The 20496-nt window shown below is 56.9% G+C and overlaps 1 protein-coding gene across 1 annotated transcript in view; it reads left to right on the top strand.

Moving 5' to 3' along the window:
• The window catches only part of NHERF2 (NHERF family PDZ scaffold protein 2), a 40248-nt gene that overhangs the window by 4195 nt on the left and 15557 nt on the right, over positions 1–20496 (top strand). The window contains exon 2 of the mRNA XM_054842801.1: positions 802–1059. Coding sequence (XP_054698776.1) covers positions 802–1059 — 258 coding nt within the window. The remainder of the gene's footprint in view (positions 1–801; positions 1060–20496) is intronic.

The raw sequence follows: 20496 nt of genomic DNA, 5'->3' as shown, positions 1-20496 counted from the left end.
AGAGTCTCTGCCAGTCACCGATCCCCACGAAGGAGCGGGGCAGTGGCAGGACAATGGTCCCCATTCAGCGCTGCCTGAAGCTGGATCCCAGCAGGGATGGGCCCATCTCCTGCTCCCAGCACTGTTTTCCCTTATCTCTGCTGGCCCTGGCACAGACCAGGGATGAATGCGCAGTCTGGGTTCTTTCTTTCATAAATCTGCCTGGGGTGTGGGGTAGCCGATACACTGGTGTGGTGGGGAGCACCCAGCAAAGGCAGCCCAGCCACCGAATGTGTGCGTGGGTGCTTGGTGCCTCCTTGTGCACTCGGGCTCTCCACCCTGCCCCGGGTATGGGTGAAGAAAGACACCCAGATCAAGGAAATGAGGGTGTGCAAGGCAGTTTGCTTGGTGGGACAGATTGTGTTCTCTCTCTAAGGGACAAAACCAGGCAGCAGAGTTTCTGATGCTCAGGGGGGAAATGAATCAGCCTCTGAAAGCTTCTGTCTGAGCAGAGCAGGTGATCCCAGGTGGTCTGTGCAGTTACCCTGGGCAGAGCTGTCATGTGGGTTGTAGGGCTTGGGGTGGAAAGAGCCATCACCATCATCACCTGGGGCTGCAGGCAACAGATGCTCCATCCTGGGGATCCCCCAAAGCTGTGCTCCTTCTCCCCATCACTGATGGCTGGAAGTGACAGCAAACTTGCACCCTGCAGCAAGACTGAAGCTGCAGGGGACTGTGGGGGAGTTGATAGTCCTTGGGTCCGGCTCCTGCTGTCCCTGGGAGGTCCCTGGGTTTCTGCTCAGCTGTTCCTCTTCTTTCCAGGTTGTGCAGCGCATCAAAGCTGTGGAGACGGAGACCCGCTTGCTCGTGGTAGACAAGGAGACGGACGAGTACTTGTGCAGCCTGCGCCTGACGTGCACGGAGGAGATGGTGCACAGCGGGATCCTGCTCAACTCCAGCGTCTCACCCACCAAGTCGGTGAGCAGCGACAACGGGGAGGTCTGGAAGCCACAGCTGGATCTGAGCGGGGGCAGCCTCCAGCGGCACTCACACAGCTTCTCCTCGCACGGCAGCAGGAAGGTGAGGGCAGAGCTGGGTGGTGCGTGGGGCTGCTGGGTGCAGAGCCGGGGAGTGGGTGCAACCACCCTGGGAGCACCTCCCTCTGCAAGTATGCCTTGCTTCCCATCAGAGAAAAAGCTTTCATACGGGATTGTCGGCTTTGGGGACCCTGGTTTGTCCCAAAGCAGTGGGTGAGCTGCTCCTTGGCCTCCTTCGCTCTTGCTCGAAGCAGCATTGGCTGCTGGGGGCTGTGCTGCTCTCTTCCCTCCTGTGCCCCTCAAGGGTCTCCTGAGCCCTGGGAGCTGCTGGGGGCCTGGGACGGGGGGGGTCATCAGCCCTGGGGACAAGTGACCCCACGGTGCCTTGGCTGAGGTCAGTGTCCCAGCCTGGGTCTTGCCTGCCTGTGGGGACAGTCTGCACAGATCAGGGACGCAGTGAAGCTGGAGCTCGTGAATGAGCTTCTCTCCCCTCCGTTATTTGCAGGAGGGAGGGAACATCTGGGGTGAATGTGTTCTCAGCTTTTTGCTTAAATGGGAAGGAAATTAGCTCTTTTTCAAGTGGCCTGGGTCTGGACTGTGATTCTGCTGTAAGTGCCTTTTATTGGTAAACTCCTTTCCAAAAAGGAAAGAATTTGGGGTGGAAAACGTCCAGTTTCCATGGCTGCCTTGCTGCTGGGGCCGGGCTGGCAGAGACGGCGCAGCCTTGCGCTTGGCAGATAGCAGGGGTTGGTCCTCGTGCTGCCCTTGCGTGGGGCGTGAACGTGGCAGGAGCAGCGTGGGTGTTGCGTGGCCAAGCAGGTGACTGTCACCTCTGCAGCTGTTTGTCCCCTTCCCTTCCCTGCCCTCACACTACAGCCCCCCTGTGCTTGCTGGTCTGTGCTGCTGGGCAGGGAGTGCTGGTGCTCGGTGGCCTCCTCCAGTGTGGAGCTGCTGTGGGCACACTCCTCCTCCTCCTCCTCCTTCTCCTTCTCCCCCTTGCTGGGGAGTTTGCAGGGGCTGCAGAGCTTGGTCAGCTTCCGCCCCCATGGAGGTGGGGTGGTGGCTGGATGCTGGCCCAGGAGTGGCCATGGGGCTCCCAGGGGGACATGGGTGGGAAAGTCAGGGAAGCTTTGTGTCCTCAGGAGCCCCTGTGGAGTAATAGCTGAAGAAATTCCCCTGTGCAGATAAGAGGTGATGCTGGTACAAGGCATGTGCTTCTCCAGCGATATGGAGGGGGTCTCACCTCTGGTCATCCCCTCCAGAGATGCTTGGCATCTTGCAGAGGAGGATTCCCCTTTCTCTGGGACTGGCAGGGGCAGGGTTGGAGACAGTATTTTTATTTTTAATTTTACTTATTGCGTGATTTGAAGCTCTTTGAAGGTCTGTGTGATGACGATGTGTGTATTTCCCCTGTGGGTCAATGCAGTGGGTGGCTGATCACCCCTGGGATGGCTGGTGGGAGAGGAATTGTTCCTGGGCAGAGGGGGAGCTGGGCATGGCTGGGGGCAGCTTTCCAAGCTGGGGATTTCCTATCCTGTCTCTGTTTCGTTTGCTGGGTGCAATCCAACAGTGTGTGCTGACGGGAAGTCAGGCGAGGGGAACAGGACGGTCCTTTCCGGCCTTTGGGTTTCAGCTCCTTCAAGAAGAGGGTGGGACAGGGAGAGCTGGGGAGGGCTGGGGTGCAAGGGGAGAGAAGTACCTACATTTCCCCTCAGAGGGGCTGGGGGGCTTCACCTGGGGCAGCGTTGCTGGGGCATTTGGTGCTCGCTGTGCCGGGGCTGGGGCTGGTGTTTGGCAGAGCCTGAGGTGGACAAAGGGGACTGACCCTGGGGGCGATGGGATTGGGGACAGGGGCTGCTGAGCATGTTGGATGTTTGCTCAGGTCAGTGGCTGGTTTGTTCCTGCCTCTGCGGGTGGCAGCTCTTCAAAGAGCTGGGTGCTGCAGGCTTTCCTGGCCAAGGTCACTTCTCTGTGCTGGGGCCGTGAGTGACCCTGGTACAAGGTCAGGGGTGGTCAGAGCATCCTGCTCCCGTGCCTTGCAGTCCTGCTTGCTTCAAGGTGGTAAAAACTGCTCCAGGCTCTTGGTCTGGGTGATATGGCTCTTCTCCAAGGTCCAAAATGGCTGGAGGTGAAGGGAGCAATGGTGCACCCCGGTTCCTGCGGTGCCCAGCCCTTCAGTGCCATGTCCATGCATGGGGCAGCTCTAGACTGACCCTAGTCCTGCAGATCACAGGTGCTGGGCGTGCAATGGTGTGTGCAGCTCCTGAGAGCAGGGGCTGTTTGGGAGATTTCTGTCCCTGCAGAAGGGCTGTGGCAGCTGGGGTCCAGTCAGAGAATTGTCCCCAACCAGGTTTGGAGGGAACCAGGCTCTGAGCTGGGTGGCACTGGGAGAAGCTGGGCTTGGGCTGGCAGTGCTTGGGTCTTTTGTGTAGCTTCCCTGGAGGTGTTTGAAAGAGGAGAAAATGCAGCTCTGCTCCCCTTTCAGACCCCTGGCCCCAACCTGCCCCTGTAGGAAGTGGTGCTGGTGCTCCAGGCTGCTCTAAAGGAGCAGCCTTTTTTTGAGCAGCATTTGTTTATGTAAAGGCTGCAGTTTCCTTGATTTGAGGCCATATTTTTCAGTGCAGCCTGAAGCAATAAGCAACTGAAACAGAGGAGGGAAATCTGGCACCCAGGGCGGCCGCAGCAGTGGGCAGCGGGGAGGTGATGCGGTGCAGCAGGCAGGGTGAGCATGGCCCTGCCAGCCTCCCCCATCCTGTCCCAGTCTTACTTTGCAAGAGGAGCGAACCCTCCCAGGAGTGCTGCCATGGATGGGGAGGTCAACATGCACCCCCAGCAGTGACCTGGTGTCTAGGACCTTGTGCTCCAAGAACCACGGTTATGCCATGAATAATTCAGCACGTATTTAAAATCAGGCTGCCTGCCCCGCGAGCAGGTCGGCAGGGCTGCTTGCCAGCAGCTGTGCCCGGCACAGCGCTGTGATCCCCGGCACCCTGGGGACTCGTGCTCTGCGTGGCCGTGGTGGCACAAGGAGCAGTGTCTGCCTTGCCCCATCCCGCAGCGCTGCACCCAGGTACGTGCTTGCCTGTGCCGGAGGGGTTTGCCTGCTTGCTGCCTGCCCCACACTGTGTCCCCTGGGAGGGGAAGTGTCCCCATGCCATGCACGCCCCTGTCCCAAACACGTTCTTGTGGCCACTGGGCTGTTTTCTGCTTTTCCCTGGAGCTCTGGCCCTCCCCTGCCGAGCACCCAGCATTGAGTCCCCAGGGGTTTGGGAGGTAGCAGGCAGGGCTGTGCTGGAGGGCAGGGGGGTGGCAGGGGCTGCTCCGTGTGTGTTGGGCGCTGGGTGCTTGGCGGTGAGCTGCCCTTATTGCAAAGGTGCCTTTGGGACAGCGGCGTGAGCCAGCAGCGGCTGTTGGTTCAATGCCTGGGCTAACGGTGTGTAAAAGGCAGGCGTGCTGCGGGGCCAGGCTCTTGCTGAGTGGTGCTGCCCGGTGCTCGCCTGGATGCTGCCGGCTGTCCCAGAGGTGTTCACGGTGTGCAGGCAGCATGGCCTGGGGCTGGCAGCACCTTTGCAGGCAGCTGCTGCTGCTCGGCTGCCCCTGCTGAGCAGTGGGAGGGATGTGCTGTTACTGCAACCCCCGGTACGGCCGTGCAGGCTTCGTGAGCCATGTCAGTGGTGTCCTTGGGACTTGCTGCCTCACTGCTTTCTCCAGGTGTGTTTGTAGGAGAAACAAGAACAACAGTAAAGCCACCAAGACGTGTTCGGGGTGATGCAATTCCCCTCCATTGCTGCTCTGGTCACACCAAAGCACGACTGCAGGGGGTGGGTGTGCAAAGGGACCTTTACAACCAGTGTTTATCGTTTGGAAAACAAACCCATGTCTTGTAGCTGCTGGATTCAAGCAGCCTGTTGGGTCTGGGAATTTTAATGTAGGAGAATTAGCAGCCAGTTGTTAATTGGCCCCTGCTCAGGGACAGACAGTATCACCTTAGCGTTGCTGCTGGTAAGAACTGCAAACAGCAGGAGAATGGGTGTCCCTCTGCCAATGCCGGGGATTGTGGCTGGCTCTTTGTCGCGACAGCGTGCAGGCATTGAGCCTCTTGCGTGCCACGGACCCGCGCTTCAGAAGAGCTGATGTGTCTGGGGACAGATGTGCTGTTTTCTGGAGGAGGATGGATGAGTGCCTGGGTGTCTGTTGGGACCCACAGGTGTGGGGCCAGCGCTGACATTGAGGCAATAAATATTTACACTTTTGTTTGGGTCAGGAATAAGAACTTTTTCTTTTGCAAATAAAACTCTAGGTTGCAACATCTTCAGCCGCCAGCTTTCTGCCGGAGTGCTGGAAGGGGAGTAACTCAGGACAGATGTTTTTGGAGAACTTTGCCAACTCAGTTGAGGCCCAAAATTCAGGGCTTGTAGAATAACCACAAAGATGTAATAAAACCTAACATGAGCAGAAATGTCTGCAGTAATTATGTGATTAAAAAAAAAAACCCTCAAAAAAAAAAAGTGCATGGTTTAAATTAAAGCACTTCCCTGCAGCATTGTGCGTTCCCTGGGCCCCGGTGGCAGGCTCAGACCTGTGGGGAGAGGGTGATTGGGGAGGACAGCAAATCTCATCCCTGGTACAACCTGGGTGAGGTTCCTGCTGTGCAGGCAGAGGCTTGGGGAAACCCTCCAGCATGGAGCCCCAGGAGCTGTGGCCATGTCCCTGCAGTGTTCTCTGCCCTTCCCACAGCAGCTATTTTTGTGGATGCTGCCAGCCCAGCGGCAGTCACTGCAGGTCTGAAAGGGCAAAGTTGAAAGGAAGCTGTGTGCATGTCCTGTTAGGGCAGGGGTGCATCACTGTGCGCTCTACATTTCCCTTAAAACACACTTTGCAAAGCTGTTTCTGCACCCACAGCGTGGAGCTGCACCCGGGCTGCCTGGAGCTCAGGTTGCTGCTCCGCTGTGCCCAGCTGAGGGCATTGGATGGGAGTGCGGCTTCCCACATCTCTGCTGGGGAAGGGAAGATGCCCGCAGGGAGCGAGGAAGCAGGACAGCGGGGCTGGAGACCCCCTGCCTCCCTGCAAAGGGCAGCATTGCAGTGGGCACTGGGCTGCGTGGGGATGGCAAGGGGTCTGGTTACTGCAGGGGCTCAGCCGAGGTGCAGCAGCAAAGCCGGGCTTGCTTTTGGGATTAGCGCTTCAATCCTGTCCCAGAGGCAGCAGTTGGGCTGGTGTGTGGCGGAGCTGCGGGGAAGCCGGTGGCCCTGTGTTGGTGCTGACCCTGCTGCATTATTGATAGCGCTGGGCTCGCTGGCATCGTGTGTCACGGGGCTGGGCAGAGCCGGTGCTGGGGCCGCAGGTGGTGCGGGTGGGCTCTGGAGCAGCTCCAGCTCGCGGCATCTTGGGGACAGAGGTTGGGGCATGTGGCAGCCGGAGGGACCCTCTCCGGGGATGGTGGTGGGACACTTCTCCCTTGCCTGGTGGGCAATGGGGTGGTGGCCTGTGGCAGTTGAGGCCGTGGGAGGCTGCTGCACCATGGGCTTTGCTCAGAGGAGCATGGAGTGCTTTGCTTTCCTGCCGTGCAGGCAGCAACAGGCTAAATGGGCTCTGCATCCTGTAGCCTTGCAGGTCCCCACACTGGGACCAAGGCAACCCCAGCCTCGTTCCCCACGCGGTCCGTCTGCTCACCCCTTGCACGTCAGCAGTCTGTTAACTTCTGACTTCTGATCACTGGTTTTCGGTATCAGTTTGGGGCTGGCATCGCAATGCCACTGTCTGTCGTGAGGTTTGCTGGAGCCTTGGCTTGAGTTGTGATGAGCCCACGAGGGAGCAGCGTGTGCTGGGTATTGCCCCAGCACTCGGAGGAGGTACCAATGGGGTTCTGAGCCTCATCCTGCTGGATGCAATCCAGATATGAGATGGGACACTTACCCGTGGTGTTGCGAGATGAAGAAAACAGTGTGTTGCTTGCTGTGCTGGAGCACGGTGGAGTCATTCCTGGTTCCTGACCCCCCCAGGTCCCGCATACTCATATCCTCCCAGTGCTGTGGGAGGGGGGCTTGGATGCAAAACGCCTACTTTCATGGGAACTGTGGCTGTATCCCATCACCCAAAACACCTGGGAGTTGCAAGTGGGCTGCAGGGAGAGAGGGAGGGGGCTGAGCAGGTGGCCCCTGGCCACAGCTCGCCTGCCCGGTCTTGGTGCAGGCAGCGGGTCCCGTGCAGGAGCTTGGCTGAGAGGTTATTTTTGCACCAGGGCAGTGCAGGAAGCCCCTCCCGGGGAGGAGAGCATCCACCCCGCAGCAGAAACTTCCTCTGCCGTGATATTTTTAGTGAAATACAAAGTGAGTGGAAGGGAATGGGAGGCAGGAGGCAGATTAGCATCGGGAGGAGCTGTACCCTGCCAAGAGCCTTTGTTCCTGGGGCCACATGCTCTCAAGGGGTATCTAGTCCTGCAAGGGGACAGTGGGGTCACCCCTGGGACCCCACACCTCTTTGGGAGGAGAGGCAGGAGGGTGTTTGCATCCCAGCCCATTGCCTGGCTGCAGAGCGGTGATGCTGCTGACACCAAGAGTTGCTGTGTGTGGTCCAGACAGTGATGTTCCCTTCTGCATCCTCGAGTAATCAAAAACTTTCCCTCAAAATGATTTGAAAACTGATATTAAATAGGAACTGTTCAAAATGCAGCTTGCTCAGGAGCAGGCAGTCCTGACCCCCTCTGCTCACAGGGATGCGCTCGAGCAGCTTGCTTTAATAACAGCCCCGCTTACAAGTGGGCTCCTTGCCAGTTGTTTAATGGCTCTGTTCAATAGTAAAAATATTAAATGGTTTCAAATAAATTAAAAATCTTCTGGCAGAATCAAGGCCTTCTGCATGTGCCGTGGCAGCTGCACAGAGCCTCTGCTGTGACTTTGCTCCATCCCTTGGAGCTTCTCTGGGCTGATCGGACTTGTGGTCCTGTTGCGGTGGAGGGGACCTTAAAACAATGCTTTTTTGCATTCTCTATTTATTCCCAAGACCCAGATTAGTTGTGGAGGAGGCGGGGGCGGCACACTGCACATTTACAGCTCTTTATCCAGGACTGTCCCTGATGCCACCGTGCAGCATGGCTGGATAAAACACCTCTGGGTGTTTGACCCCAGACCTGGTGATGCTGTGGGTGAATCCCACCTCCTCCTCCCCAGCCCCCCCCGGCCATGGGGCTGCTCCCACCCGGGGGAGAAGGTGCTGGCGTTACGGCATCGCTTGTGGGGAATGGAAACACATGGAGCAAAGGTGCCGTGTGTATGTTGACTTATAGCGTGCATTCCCAGACCAGAGGGGGCCAGGGCTTCCAGCTGCTGGCCGGGCACACCCGACTTCCAAATGAGGTTTTAAAGAGCTCCTTTTAATCCATAAGGCAACCTGGCTTTACTGCTTGCAGCCCTAACAGAGTGCAAGTGTGATGTGATGGCTGTGGCATCGCCTCTCTGTGTTTCATTCCTGCCCTTTGGTCAGGGAGACTGAGGCTGTGAGGCTGAGTGATTTACCCAGCACTGTAGGAGAACTCGGTGTGTAAATTAAGGACTGAATTGAGCCAGTTTTGGCTCCCAGTCCTTGGCTCTATCTGTAGGCATGGAGATTTTACAGCCAGTGGTCCTGGGAGACTTCAGTTGGGATATGAGAGAGAGAGAAAATTAAACTTCTAATCAGCGAAGGGTTTCTGCAGATACACAGGTCTCTATAAATAAGGAATTAAAACCCAAGTTGTCGACATAATTATTTCTGGCAAGATCCATATCATCATTTAACTTCATTACAGCTTTTGCCTGGACTCCTGAGTGTTTTGGTTCCACTGCTGTGTACATTTAAACTGTAACCAGACTTGGAGCTGGATTTTGTTGGCTAAATGTCTCTCTCTTCCCTCTAAAACCTTGCAAGAGTTTGTTACCAGGTAAAATAAGCCAGTGGTAGATGTCTGTGAAAGCCAAATTGAAGAGTAGTTTTATGAGCATGGGGAAGGTAGAAAAGGCAATTCCCTATAGGTACCGGTGCTGCGTTAGCACGCAGGGATGCTTTGCAGGCATCTTGGGCTCTGACTGCCTGGCCAGCCAAGGGCAGCAGTCCTTTTCCTCTGTGGGGTCTCCAGCCCCAGCCTGAACCATCCCGTGCGCTGCCCTGCAGCCAGGGATGCTCGAGAAAGGAGCGGGGCAGGGAGCAGCAGTGCGCTGGTGTCCAGATGTGGTCCTGGGCCCCTCCACTGCCATCTGCTACAAACCCGGCTAAGTGAGGCTCACCGCCTGCACAGACCCGGCAGGATCCCCACTGCTCACCCCGTGGTGTTATGTGATTAAACCCTCTTATGGACTTACAGGGACTAATCCCGTTAAAGAAACGAGCATTACAAAAGGCAGCAGGAGGGCTAATCCCTCTCCGCTCCTGCCTTGGTGGGCTGGGCTCCCATGCCGGGGTGTGCTGCAGCAGCTCTTCCCGCAGCCCTCGGTCGGGGCCGTGCTGCCTGGCTGGACTGGCATTCCCTGGGGCGTGATGCTCCGCCGTGGGGCAGGTCTCCAGTGGCTCTTCCCAAGCCCCGACAGCTCCCACCTTGCTGTGTCCGCAGCCATTGTTGGGGTTGGCTCTCTTGCACCGAGCTGGCAGTCCCTTGTGAGCAGCCAAAGGCCATCCCAGGTAAATCAGTTAATTCTGGCCCTGCGGTTGTTCATGGTTAGCAGGATTTAATTAAGACAAGCCCTAATTAGTCCTAAGCAGAGTGAATAGTCTGCTTTGCCTGGAAGAGTTCCCTGCTCTTGTCTGGCAGCTGTTAATGAGTCCCGGGCTCCCACTGACACTGGGGGGCTGAGTCTGTCCTGGGGATGGGGGACACAGAAGGCCCCGTGTTGTGTTGCAGAGGTGCTAGGGGCAGCCCGAACGTGGGGATAAAAATTGCCTTGTGCCACTCCATGAAGTGGCTGCTGCGTTTTGCCAGGCACCTGGATCTGTGTCTCAGCTTTGCAAGTGCTGTGCCGGGGCTGTTCCTGGGGCAGCTGCTTTCCCTGTGGCTTTCTGATCCTCATCAGTCCTTCCCATGGGCATGGCTCACAGCAGGGACAGTGGCCTTGGTGTGCTCAGATCCCCGCAGCCAGCACCGGAGTGTGCCTGACACTGTGCACCCGCCTTCGCCCGGGGTTTATCAGCAGGAGCAGCCGGAGCCTGGAGCTGGCTCCGGGGGTTATCGCAGGAGGTCTTCCTGCTCTGTGTCGGAAATGCACTTTGTCTTGGACCACCTGCTGCTGCACAGGGCTTTGGCAGAGCTGCCTCCAAACCTCCTTATCTGCCCCAGCACTGAGGTGCTGATCAGCTGCCCCAGCTGGAGATAAGCACCAGTCTCTCGCCCCGGGAGCAGCTGCCGGGAAGGTGCTCAGCTCCCTGCAGCCTTTGGCAAGCAAGAGGCATCTTCTCGTTTTCAAGGAGCTAGGTTTAAAATGTCATTTTTGAGCCGAGCATCACAGTGCTGAGTGAGCAAGCCATGATGTTCCCCAATTGCATCAGGTCACACTTTGACCCCCTGTTTTCCACCAGTGCTGCGGAATGGAGCTGGCACTGGTGTTTTGCAGTGCTCACTGTAGAAGGAGGGTTGTGTTGTGGGGAGGAGGCTAAGGAGAGCCCCAGGCAGAGCCGGAGGCTTTGGGTGCTGTGTCCGGATCAGCTCCATGGACAGATTTTGTGCAAAAGCTTTGAATTGCGGGTTCTTGGGAGGAGGGGTATTCACATGTCATGCCGAGGGTGAGGAGTGAGGCCCCTCGCTCCTTCTGCGTTTTGGAAAATTACACCCAGGATTTTTAAATACAAAAGGCCTTACATTTGGTTAACCCCAAGCGCGCGTGCCACAGCACTGGCTTTACTTTCATTATAAGGAATGCAGAGGATGTTTGGAGCCCTCCCCCTGCCCCATTTCCTTCAGCAAGCCGTGCTGCCCGGCCAAGACAAATATTGGTAGTAAACTATTGAACTTCCCTGGTCCCGATGCTCCCCGGCGCTCACAGAGCAGTGCCTGTTCTCCCCCCTTCCCCAGGCAGGGGCCGTGCTGGGGAGGCGCAGATGTGTCCCCAATGCTGGGGACAGCCGGGATAGCGAAACGCTGCTGTGCAGCAGTGGGAGCTGGAAGGTGTGCAGTGAGCGTGTAGCAAGCGTGCGGTGAGTGTGTAGTGTGCTCTGCAGAGCTGAAGTACCTGCGGGGCTGCACCCAGCTCCTCCTGCCCTGCATCCATCCCAACCTGGGCACAGGGTGGGCTTGCTGGCGGAGAGGGAGGAGATCAGCTATGATGGCTTGCGTGGGCTTTCTCCCACCCTGCGGGTGTTTTATTGGGCTCTGCAAGTCTAAATATAGCACCTGTGACCTCTTCCTCCGGGGCTGGGGGGGGGCTCGGGGGGAGGACCAGGAGCCGTGTCCTTGCTGGCCCGTGGTGCAGAACGCAGGCTTCCCCATCCTGTGTTAGGCGTCTTGGCTAACAGCTGGCTTTCTGCAGGGCTGTGGGTTATTTACTGACCTGCTGGGGACTGCGCCCCATTCCCAAAATCAGGCTTTCAGGGCAGCTCTCGGTGGGTTTGAGCAGGTAGGTGCTGCACCTGTGGGCTGTGGACCGCAGTGGGCAGGAAGCAGCTGTGGGATGTGGAGTTCGGTACGTGGTCCTGTGATGGTGTCCCACAGCCCTGGCACGGGTGCTGCAGTCTGGCCGTGCAGCCTGCAGGGTGAAAGCCAGGAGTTAGAGCCTGAGCAAACTCAGCCCTTGAGAAAATATCTTCCCTTCCCTGGGTGTGTGGCTGAGAGCCCCGTCTGTACTGCGGTGTATGGTGTTTTCTGGGGAGGGAGCGGTGCTCCCCAAGGTGCATGGTGCATCGCACGAGCCCCTGGTGCTCCCTGGCATGTCGCATGAGAGCCCCCGCCATCTCGAGGGGGATTTCCCTCAGCATCCACGGTGCCATGCTAGTCTCTGTGGGAGTACAGAGCTGGTATGACTGGATTCCTGCTAATGACTTAGGGTTATTAAAGGCAATGAATGGGGCCAGCATTAATGAATGATTTGGTGATTGCTCAAGGCTTGGCCTCAGCAGAATGCTGAAGAGTCCAAAGGGCAGGCCGGTATGGCATGGTCAGCAGTTTTATGGTGTGTGGCTCTGGCCAGAGCCTCTGGCTGCCCCAGCTGCAAGCGAGTGTGAGCTTGTGTGCGGGGTCTGCTTTGGGTCCTGCTCTGGGCAGGAGGCTCCATTTGGGATCCATCACCTGTCCTTGGAGTGGTGCTGAGGATGTTGAGATGTGCTGTCGTGGGTGGCAGTTATGCCTCCAGTTTGGGGTGCCGTGGAGTGGGGCACGTCTCTTCCCCAGGGGGCTGTGAGGTCTCAGCTGTGGCACAGCCCCTGTGCACTGTGTGATCTGGGAAGCTCATTCCCAGCATCTCCTGCTGCCTTCCCATCGCCCGCAGCAATCCCTCCCCTTGCCCCGGGGGGTTCATGGTGAGCGTGGGAAGGACTTTTCCCCCTATTCCAGCAGCTTGAGCCATGATTTGAGCCCTGCACAGAATGACCGACACTCCTTGCCTCCTACCCACTGGAAAATAGATCCCTCTGGATCTGGTGAGATCTTTTTGCATCCAGAATGGAGATTCCATGTTTCTCCTCCTGGACAAATCCCAGCCTGCCCAGGACCTGTGCTGCTGCCCTGTGTTGTCCTGGAGCTGATCCCTCCAGAGCAGGCGAGCTCACCGGCATCCCGGCTGTGTGTTCCCTTGGCAGATCATGCTGGAAAAGTTGTCTCTGTTAAAGAAAACACATGCACGTGGCGTTTTTGGTCTCCTCCATCCTCCCTCCCTCCCTGTCTCTCCCTGGGCTGGGCCAGCTGCTCCGTGCTCCCAGCCAAGCCTGTGCTGCTGTTCCTGGCTCCAGCCCTGCCTGGGGGAGAGCGTGGGTGCCTTCGCTGTCTGAGTCTGCTCAAACGCTAGCAAATGGGGGGGGAAGCTGCTTCTCGTGGCTGAGAAATTCCCCAGCTGTGGGATTGAGGAATGGCGGGGATAGCTCAGCTGGAGGCATCGCTGCTAGGGGGGAGGCGGGTGGAATCAGATGGGCCCCACGGAGCTGGACAGGGCTGGCGTTCCCGCACCAGCCAGTTGCTGTGCCTGTTGGGGACCCTTGCCTGGGGTTGTCCCCACCAGGGACGCATGGTCCTCACCAGGACACGGCCCCAGCCTCAGCCCCTCTCCTGAGAGGCTCCTTTGTGCTCAGGGATTTCCGTAATGCCGTGGCCAGAGCTGTGGCATGGTGCCGGGGATTTTAGAGGGGCAAATCCAGGCTTACCCCCTTGCCTTAGAGCATCAGCAGCTAAGGTCGAGCTCTTATTTGTTTGGCAACAGATTGCTTAAAGGTGAAACACAGACGGGAAGCTGTAAGTGAAATGCACTTCCCATCAGCCTGCTCTGGTGTGGGGTGCCTGGGGGGGTGGGAGCTGTGCCACCCAGCCTGGCAGGCACTGTCACCGCAGGCTGGAGATCAGGCATCCTCCCCACCCTTCGCATCCTTCCTGCTCTTGTTTTCTCCTGCCTGGAAGTTTCTTGGGATAATAACTTCTGTCGTGTCTGGGGCTGTGGCTGAGGTTCGACTGTGGCAGGGTGCTGGCACGGCCGCCCCACTCTCTCTGGGGGGGGTTTGTATCCCATAGCGCCTGGAAGGGACCGGGTTGGGGTGCATGGGCTTGGGGGACACCTGGGCACTTTGCACAGCTCAGGGAGGGCCCTTACCTCTTCTTCATGCCACTCCCACAGTACCAGGGGACAGTGAAGGACCTCACTATTTTTTTCTGATTGTTTTTGCATTGCCCTGGAAAGGGCTGCTGGGGGCTGTGGGGCACCAGTGACAAGCCACACTGTCCCTTGTGCTGTGTCTGAAAGGGCTGCGGGGCTCAGGGTGAGTGTCCCCGGTCCCTGCTGAGGCTTGGTATGCGCTGTGACTGTCTGCGGGCATCATCCTTCCCCTCTGCGGCTGGAAGGAGCCATCCTGTGGGTGTGTGGTTTCCATTGCGAATCTTCCTCCTCGTGGGTGCTGCTGTCAGGCTGTGACCAAGGGCAGAGCAGGGACTCGGTGTCACCCTGGCCATCACGGTCAGCCCCTGACTCTGTGCTGCCATCCGCCACAGCAGACCTGTCAGGGGCTGGAGACTCATCTACTGAAAATATCCCAATTACCATATCAGCTGCAGCTTGGCTGCGGGTCCTGCCGAGTACCCGCGGCTGGATGCTTTCCACTGCTAATTGGGATCGCTCGTCTGTCTCCTGGCTCGCCTGCCATCCTCGCTCGCTCCCTTTGTGCTGCGCGTTGGCAGAGAAAGCAGCGGGATGCATCCAAAGGGCGCTGGGCGTGCGTGCCGGTGCAGCCCCCGCTCCTCCAGCAGCCCCCCGGGCAGAGATGCAGAGCCTGGCTGAGCCCCCCGGGCTGGCGTGGGGATGCTGGGGCAGCAGTGCTGCAGCTATTGAGGGAAACGACAAACTCTTAATGTCTTTTGCACTTTTAAAAACAAATCAATGATATTTTTTTTGATGCTTCTATCACTCAGACCCAGCTGGAGCAATTTAAATAATTGGAGCAATTTGAATAATGGCAGCAATTTGAATAAGCTACAAAAGCCCAGACCTTGTGTTCAGGGCTGGCAGCCTGTGTGGGCAGGCAAGGTGCCTGGCGGTTCAGGTCGGTGGTGGCACGAAGCTTTGACACCAAGGTGAGGAACGGTGGCACTGCAGCACGGTTTGTGCTGGCACCGTCAGGAACCTGCAGCACCCCTCTTGTCCTCCTGCTGATATTTAAGACAACTGCTGGTTTTGGGGTGATCACAGGCTCTGCCTAAAGGTATTTCGTGGCAGCTCAGCCGTGTTTGAGCTCCTCCTTTTCTCTCAGGGCAGGGATTGCTGTGGGTGCTGCCATAGTCCCTGCTTGTCCCTGGGGAGCACCCGAAATTTTCCCCTGGCTGTTGCAATGCGGAGGCAGCAGCTGCCACTGCCCAGGAGATGCTTTGAAGAAACGGGTTTTCAGAGCAAGTGTCAGTGAAGCTGTCGAGTCTGTATAGGAAGAACGAAGTGAGGTTTTTCCTGTTATGATGGCTGGTGTCAGAACTGAAACACCTCGGCTAATGGGATGGGTGGTAATTAGAGTTGTGGCTGTATAAAAATGGAAGCAGGTTGTTTACTAAGCTGGTCCTGCCCAAGGATTTATTCCTGGCTTGCCTGGTGGAAAACCTCTGAATTACGCCCCCCTTCTGCAGATGCTGGAGGAGTGTGGGGGGGATCTTGCCAGCCGCGGCACTTCTGGGTGCTGGGAACGTCACCTTCCTCCCCAAGTCTAGCTGCAGATGGGTGCAGCCCAGCCCTGCGAGGAAGGGGAGCATCTGCTTGTGTTTCGGTGGGCTTGGCATCCCACCAGCCCCGTCTCCCCTTCCCCCTCCTTTATTTATAGCATTTCACCAACATCTGGAGTTTGAGCTGATTCGGTGCTGGCTGACTCTGAGGCGGGGGACGGAGCTGGGTGAAACGTGTGCGGCCGGGGAGGAGGGGAGCCCCCTGGCCCTTCCCAGCATGGACCTGAGGACCATCCAGGGGTTAGGAAACCCTGGGAGCATCCTCACTCTGCTTTTCCCAGCGATGGGCGGTGGGGACGATGGGAGAGCTGCCGTGTCCTCGCCCTGTAGCACAGACCTGGGGGTGCTTTGCCTCCCCCCTTGCAGTGCTGCCAGCCAGCGGTCCTGCTTTCTGGCTGGGTTTTGAGGCTCCTTTGACGTTTGCCATCAGCAGTCAGCCCTGCCGTCCCCCTCCACAGTGTCACCGAGGTCCCCCTGGCCCCGGGGGATGCAGGGCTACAATAGCCCCCTTTCTGGTGCTGCTTTAATGGGAAAATTTGAGTCATTCCTGGGGGAAGGGGAATGAAAACCAGCCCCACTGTAGCAGGCGGTGGATCCCTGGCACGGCAGTGAATGGAGGCAGTAATCCTGCTCCTGGCTGTGGCACGAGCCCAAAGCCTCCCTGGTTCTCATGGCAAGCAGGGCTGCAGGCACCGCTGGCAGCCGTAGCGAGGGCTCCAGCTTCTCCCAGCTTTCCTCATCTTTGTGGTGTGAAAGACAGTGAGTTTTCATGTTGAGGACACAAGGACACCCCTCCCATTCCCAAATCAGGGCCATAAGCATCTGCTTAAAGTTAAGTGCATCCCTAAATCTGAGTGAAGGCAGCAGCCTTTGAGCTTCCAACAAAATTGTATTAATAATAGTGGTAATTAAAGCTTGCCCGCGGCTCAGCTCCCAGTATAACCTTTACTGCCAAGGGAGGGTCCCCGTGTCAGGGCGGGTGTAAATGGGCCCCTTGTTCTGGCGGTGCTGCGGCCCTGGGCCCCCTTCCTGAGCAGGTTTCTCCCCCCGCTCAGCTCCTTCCCGACTCCCAGCATTGCCCCTCGCTGCTCTGCCTGCCGGTGTTTGGGTTTTGGTCAGGATCCCGCGCTGCCAGAGCTGCCCTTCTCCTCCACAACCCCCGAAGGTGGCTGTGCATCCCTCCCATGCGTCCCTTGGTGTTTGCTGCCTGCAGCGGAGAAGCAAAAGTGCAGGGGATGGAGAAGTCCTGGTTGGAGGTGAGACAGCGGGGATGGACACCGAGGCCCTGAGCAGTGTCCCTTGTCCCCCTGCGCAGGACATCTCAGTGTCCCGAGGCAGCCCCGGCGGGCTCCACCAGCAGAGATTTTCTTTTCAGGGAGCAGGCAAGCAAAGGAGCCATTTTCTGACCAAAACCACGTGCAAAAGGAGAGGAAACACCACAGGGAGCTGACTTAAAAGAAAATATGTTAACAATGTAAATTAGGCAGGAATGCTCCTGCCTGTGTTTTCTCCAGCTTGGCAGAGCAGAGGTGGAAAGGCTTGATGTGTCGCAGGGTGATCCGGAGCCTGGAGTACATCCAGGTGGTGCAATTCCTACCAGCAATGAATAGACCCTGTTTGGCTGCCCCCAGGAGATGGTAAAGCCCACTGGGCTGGGCCATGGGGGGATGGAGCTGGTGCTGGGAGCAGCCCCAAAAGCACCGGTGGGTGCAGAGTGCTGTAGGTGAGGTGGTCCCGGGCAGGATTGAGCCGATTAGGTGGCAAGCCCTGATCTCCGGTGATTACGGTGCTGCCGTCACACCCATGGCAGATGAGCTCAGCTTGGTTTGAGCAAATCCCTGTTCCGGGGGGATGAGTGGGGCCAGAGCACCCGCTCCCCTCACAGCGCTGCCGTGGGATGCCGCACGCTTCCCAGCTGTGCCGAGAGCATCCCTTCAGCCTTGGAGGAAGGTCGGGGGGCAAACACCTTTGCCGAGGCGCACAGTGGCATTGTGGCTTCAGCACGCTGGTCCGCAGGAGCTGCTCTGCCCCGACGTGTGCTGGGACCTGCTGGGCTCCTGTTGCAGATGGTACTGACCTGGCCTCGGCCGCTAGACTAGCTCCGTGTCTGTGCATGTGTTTGTGCTCAGCCTTCCTCCTCCTCTCCTGGAGGACCCAGGGGAAGCATGTGTCTGTGCTGGCACCAGTGCTTTATTCCTGGAAGAAACCCCTAAAGTGTGACTTTTCAAGGCGTTTTAGCCTATCACAGGGTGCGCATTTGCCTGTGCAGTGCGGGGAGCTGCAGGGTGGTGGGGGCTGGAGATGGTCCTGGGACCCGATGTGGCTGTACTTGGCCACTGCCAGCTCTGAGCATCTGGGGTGGGGAGAGACCCATAGCAGTTCCTGCAGCTTTTTGGGCTGCCGTGTCCCAGGCTGGGCTGGCAGCAAGTTTGCATTCTACAGCCCGCAGCATCCATGTTCCTGCTCAAAAGTGTGTGCTGATGCCTGTGCGACCGAGGTCTTTGAAAAGCCCTTTTCATCCCCAGCCCTGCTCAAAGTCAAGCCGCGGGTGATGGTTTCAAGGCATGGATTAGTTTTGTGAGTTAGTGCCCTTTGGGGAGGCGGTGGGCAGGGGCTGGGGGGAGCATGGGGCAGCCCTGTCCCAGAGCCAGAGGTTGGGGTGGGTCAGTGGTGACAGCCAGCGGGTCTCTGATGCCGGTGACATTGAGCTAGGGCTGGCGTGCGGGCACTGGAGCCAAGGAGGGACTTTTCTAGGGGCAGGTGGGTTTTGCTTGGACAGCAGAGGATGGGGGGCTACTCTGCTGCCCCTCAAAATCTGGGAGGTGAGTTTGTTTCAGAAAAAAGAAAAGACCAAAGTGCCAGTGGTTTGGTGCTTCTTCAGGTGGATTCTGCTTGCATGGAGGCTGGCACCTACTAATTAATTGCATGGAAACCCCTTGTTAATCAGAGTCGGTGATATTTATGATGTGTCTATGGTGGAGTGTGCCTGAAACATCCAGGTGTATGAAATGGGAATGGTCCTGGTCTCTGCAGGGAGCTGCACGGGGGTGGCCCAAAGCCTGTGCTGTGTCATCCCGATGAGCCAAGGGGGGTCCCCAGGCGTCCCTGGCTCCTGGCAGCAGCACTGGAAACTCTAAGGGGGGAAAAAAAATCAGATGCCGCAAGAGTTGCAATGAGATTGCAAGAGCTGGCAACACCCAACTAGTTGAGGGTTTTTTTATTATTGAAAGCGTTTCATTGTTATTTAATGTCTTGTTTGTACATTTTAAAACGGACCAGCCTGAACAGTGTTTCCGAAACCTTTTTCCTCCTAAAATGGCGATGATTTGCCTCAAGTGGCAGCTCCAGGGGTGGTGTGGCAGTGCAGCTTATCGTCCAAGGAGCGTTTATCTGCACGCGCACACGCATACCTGCGGATGGGTATAGGCAGTGATGCTTGTAGTTGGAGCATGGCATGCCATTGCTTCTTAATCCAATTTATGAAATTAGTGACCACTGATCGTTGCTTTCTTTTGCAATTTTTTGTACGTGCAATTTCTCTTGCGTGCGAATGGACAAAAAATACAGTTAATTTTTGGTGGCTTTCTAGTATATGTGTGACTAACTTACCCAAACTGGTTTTTGTGTTCTTGGTGTGTGAAAGGGCAGCGAAGCCTCCTCTGGAGCAATACCTAAGCATTTCTGTAGGGGTGAGTGCTGGCGGGTTTCTGGGGAACCCAGATAACGTGCCACTATTACAGGGAACGTTTTGTTGCAGGGCTTTGGTTTCACAAAGGCAAAATTCCCCTGGGAGCTTAGGAAATATCTTTCCAGAACACAACCAGGGAAACGTTGGCACTGGCCAAAAAGAAAATAAATAGCAGAGCTGGCAAGAGACGCGGCAGCTCCGTGTCAACAGAGCACGTAAGTGCAGAGCGTTTGAGCATGTGCTCGGCTCTGGGTGAAGCAAGGGGAGCATCAGTGTTTGCTTAATCCCAGAGAGGGGCTTTGCAGAGCTGTGGTCTAAGACCTGTTTTTTTCCAGTGGCTGAGGATTGCGTTAGTCGGGAGGTTTAAGAGTCCAGCGAAAGCCCTGGATCATCTCTGCGGGAGGATAAGCAGTTTTGCCCAAGGATTTCTGCTCAGAACAGATGCTGAATTGGGATTTTATTTATTTATTTTTAAAACAAAGATCTTGAATTCATTTCAAGTTAGGGACCTTGAATTCAAGATTTTGTGGTGAAAGCAGAGCAAGCCCGCGTAGGGCGCAGAACTGGTTACCGCCCTCACAGCCAAAGGGATCCTGCAGACGAAGCTTTCCCCTGCGCGGTTTATTTATTGAGTAATTTGATTTCACTGGTGGTCTGGGGGCATTCCCTGAAGGCGGAGGGACTGGCCCAGCTGGCGCATCCCCCCCGCAGCCGCCTGCCAAACCCCAGGGATCCCCGCGCTGGGAGGGCAGCTACAACATGGCATTTTCGGGTGATTTTCTCAGTGCTTTGACACTGCTGCCAGAGCTCTGACGCTGTAAAAATGTGGCGAGAGGAAAACTATTTTAAAGAAAATCCTTTTCAAACCCAAATAGGTGATCCTAGATGCGTTCCCCTCCGCTTGCGAGACATGCCCCCTTTTCCTAGCTGCACAGAGTCCCGTGCATCCTTTAAGGTCGCGCAGATCTGACCCCTCTTTGGCCGATTGAATCATTTCCTGTTTTCTTCAGTTTTTGAAGAACTCCAAGGCAAGCTGGAAGTGTTTGCAGATAGGGTGAACTAACTGCTCCAGGGCCATGGGAAAAATACAGGCGTGCTAAATCTGCGGAGGGAGAGGATGCAAGCGCGGGGTGGTGGCAGGCAGAGGGGCTGGTCCCGGTCAGGCTGCGCTGGCTTTTGCTGACCAGGTAGCCGAAGCGCTTTGGGAGCTCTGCCCTGTTTTGGCAGGAGCTGGTTTTATCGATCAGTGGATGTTACGCTGATGGTCACGACGTTGCACTGATGATTTGAAGGTTGCACTGATGACTTTCAACTTCTAAGAACAGATCTGTTTGTTGGGGTATCTGATGCCAAGAACATCTCCCCAGGCAGATGCCTGTGAGTCTCCTTTTCTCCAAAACTTGTCCTGAGAGCATCCACATGCCTCCCCTGC

Source organism: Grus americana, chromosome 15, assembly GCF_028858705.1.
Source record: "Grus americana isolate bGruAme1 chromosome 15, bGruAme1.mat, whole genome shotgun sequence".
NCBI lineage: Eukaryota > Metazoa > Chordata > Aves > Gruiformes > Gruidae > Grus > Grus americana.
This window is presented reverse-complemented; position numbering and strand designations above follow the sequence as displayed.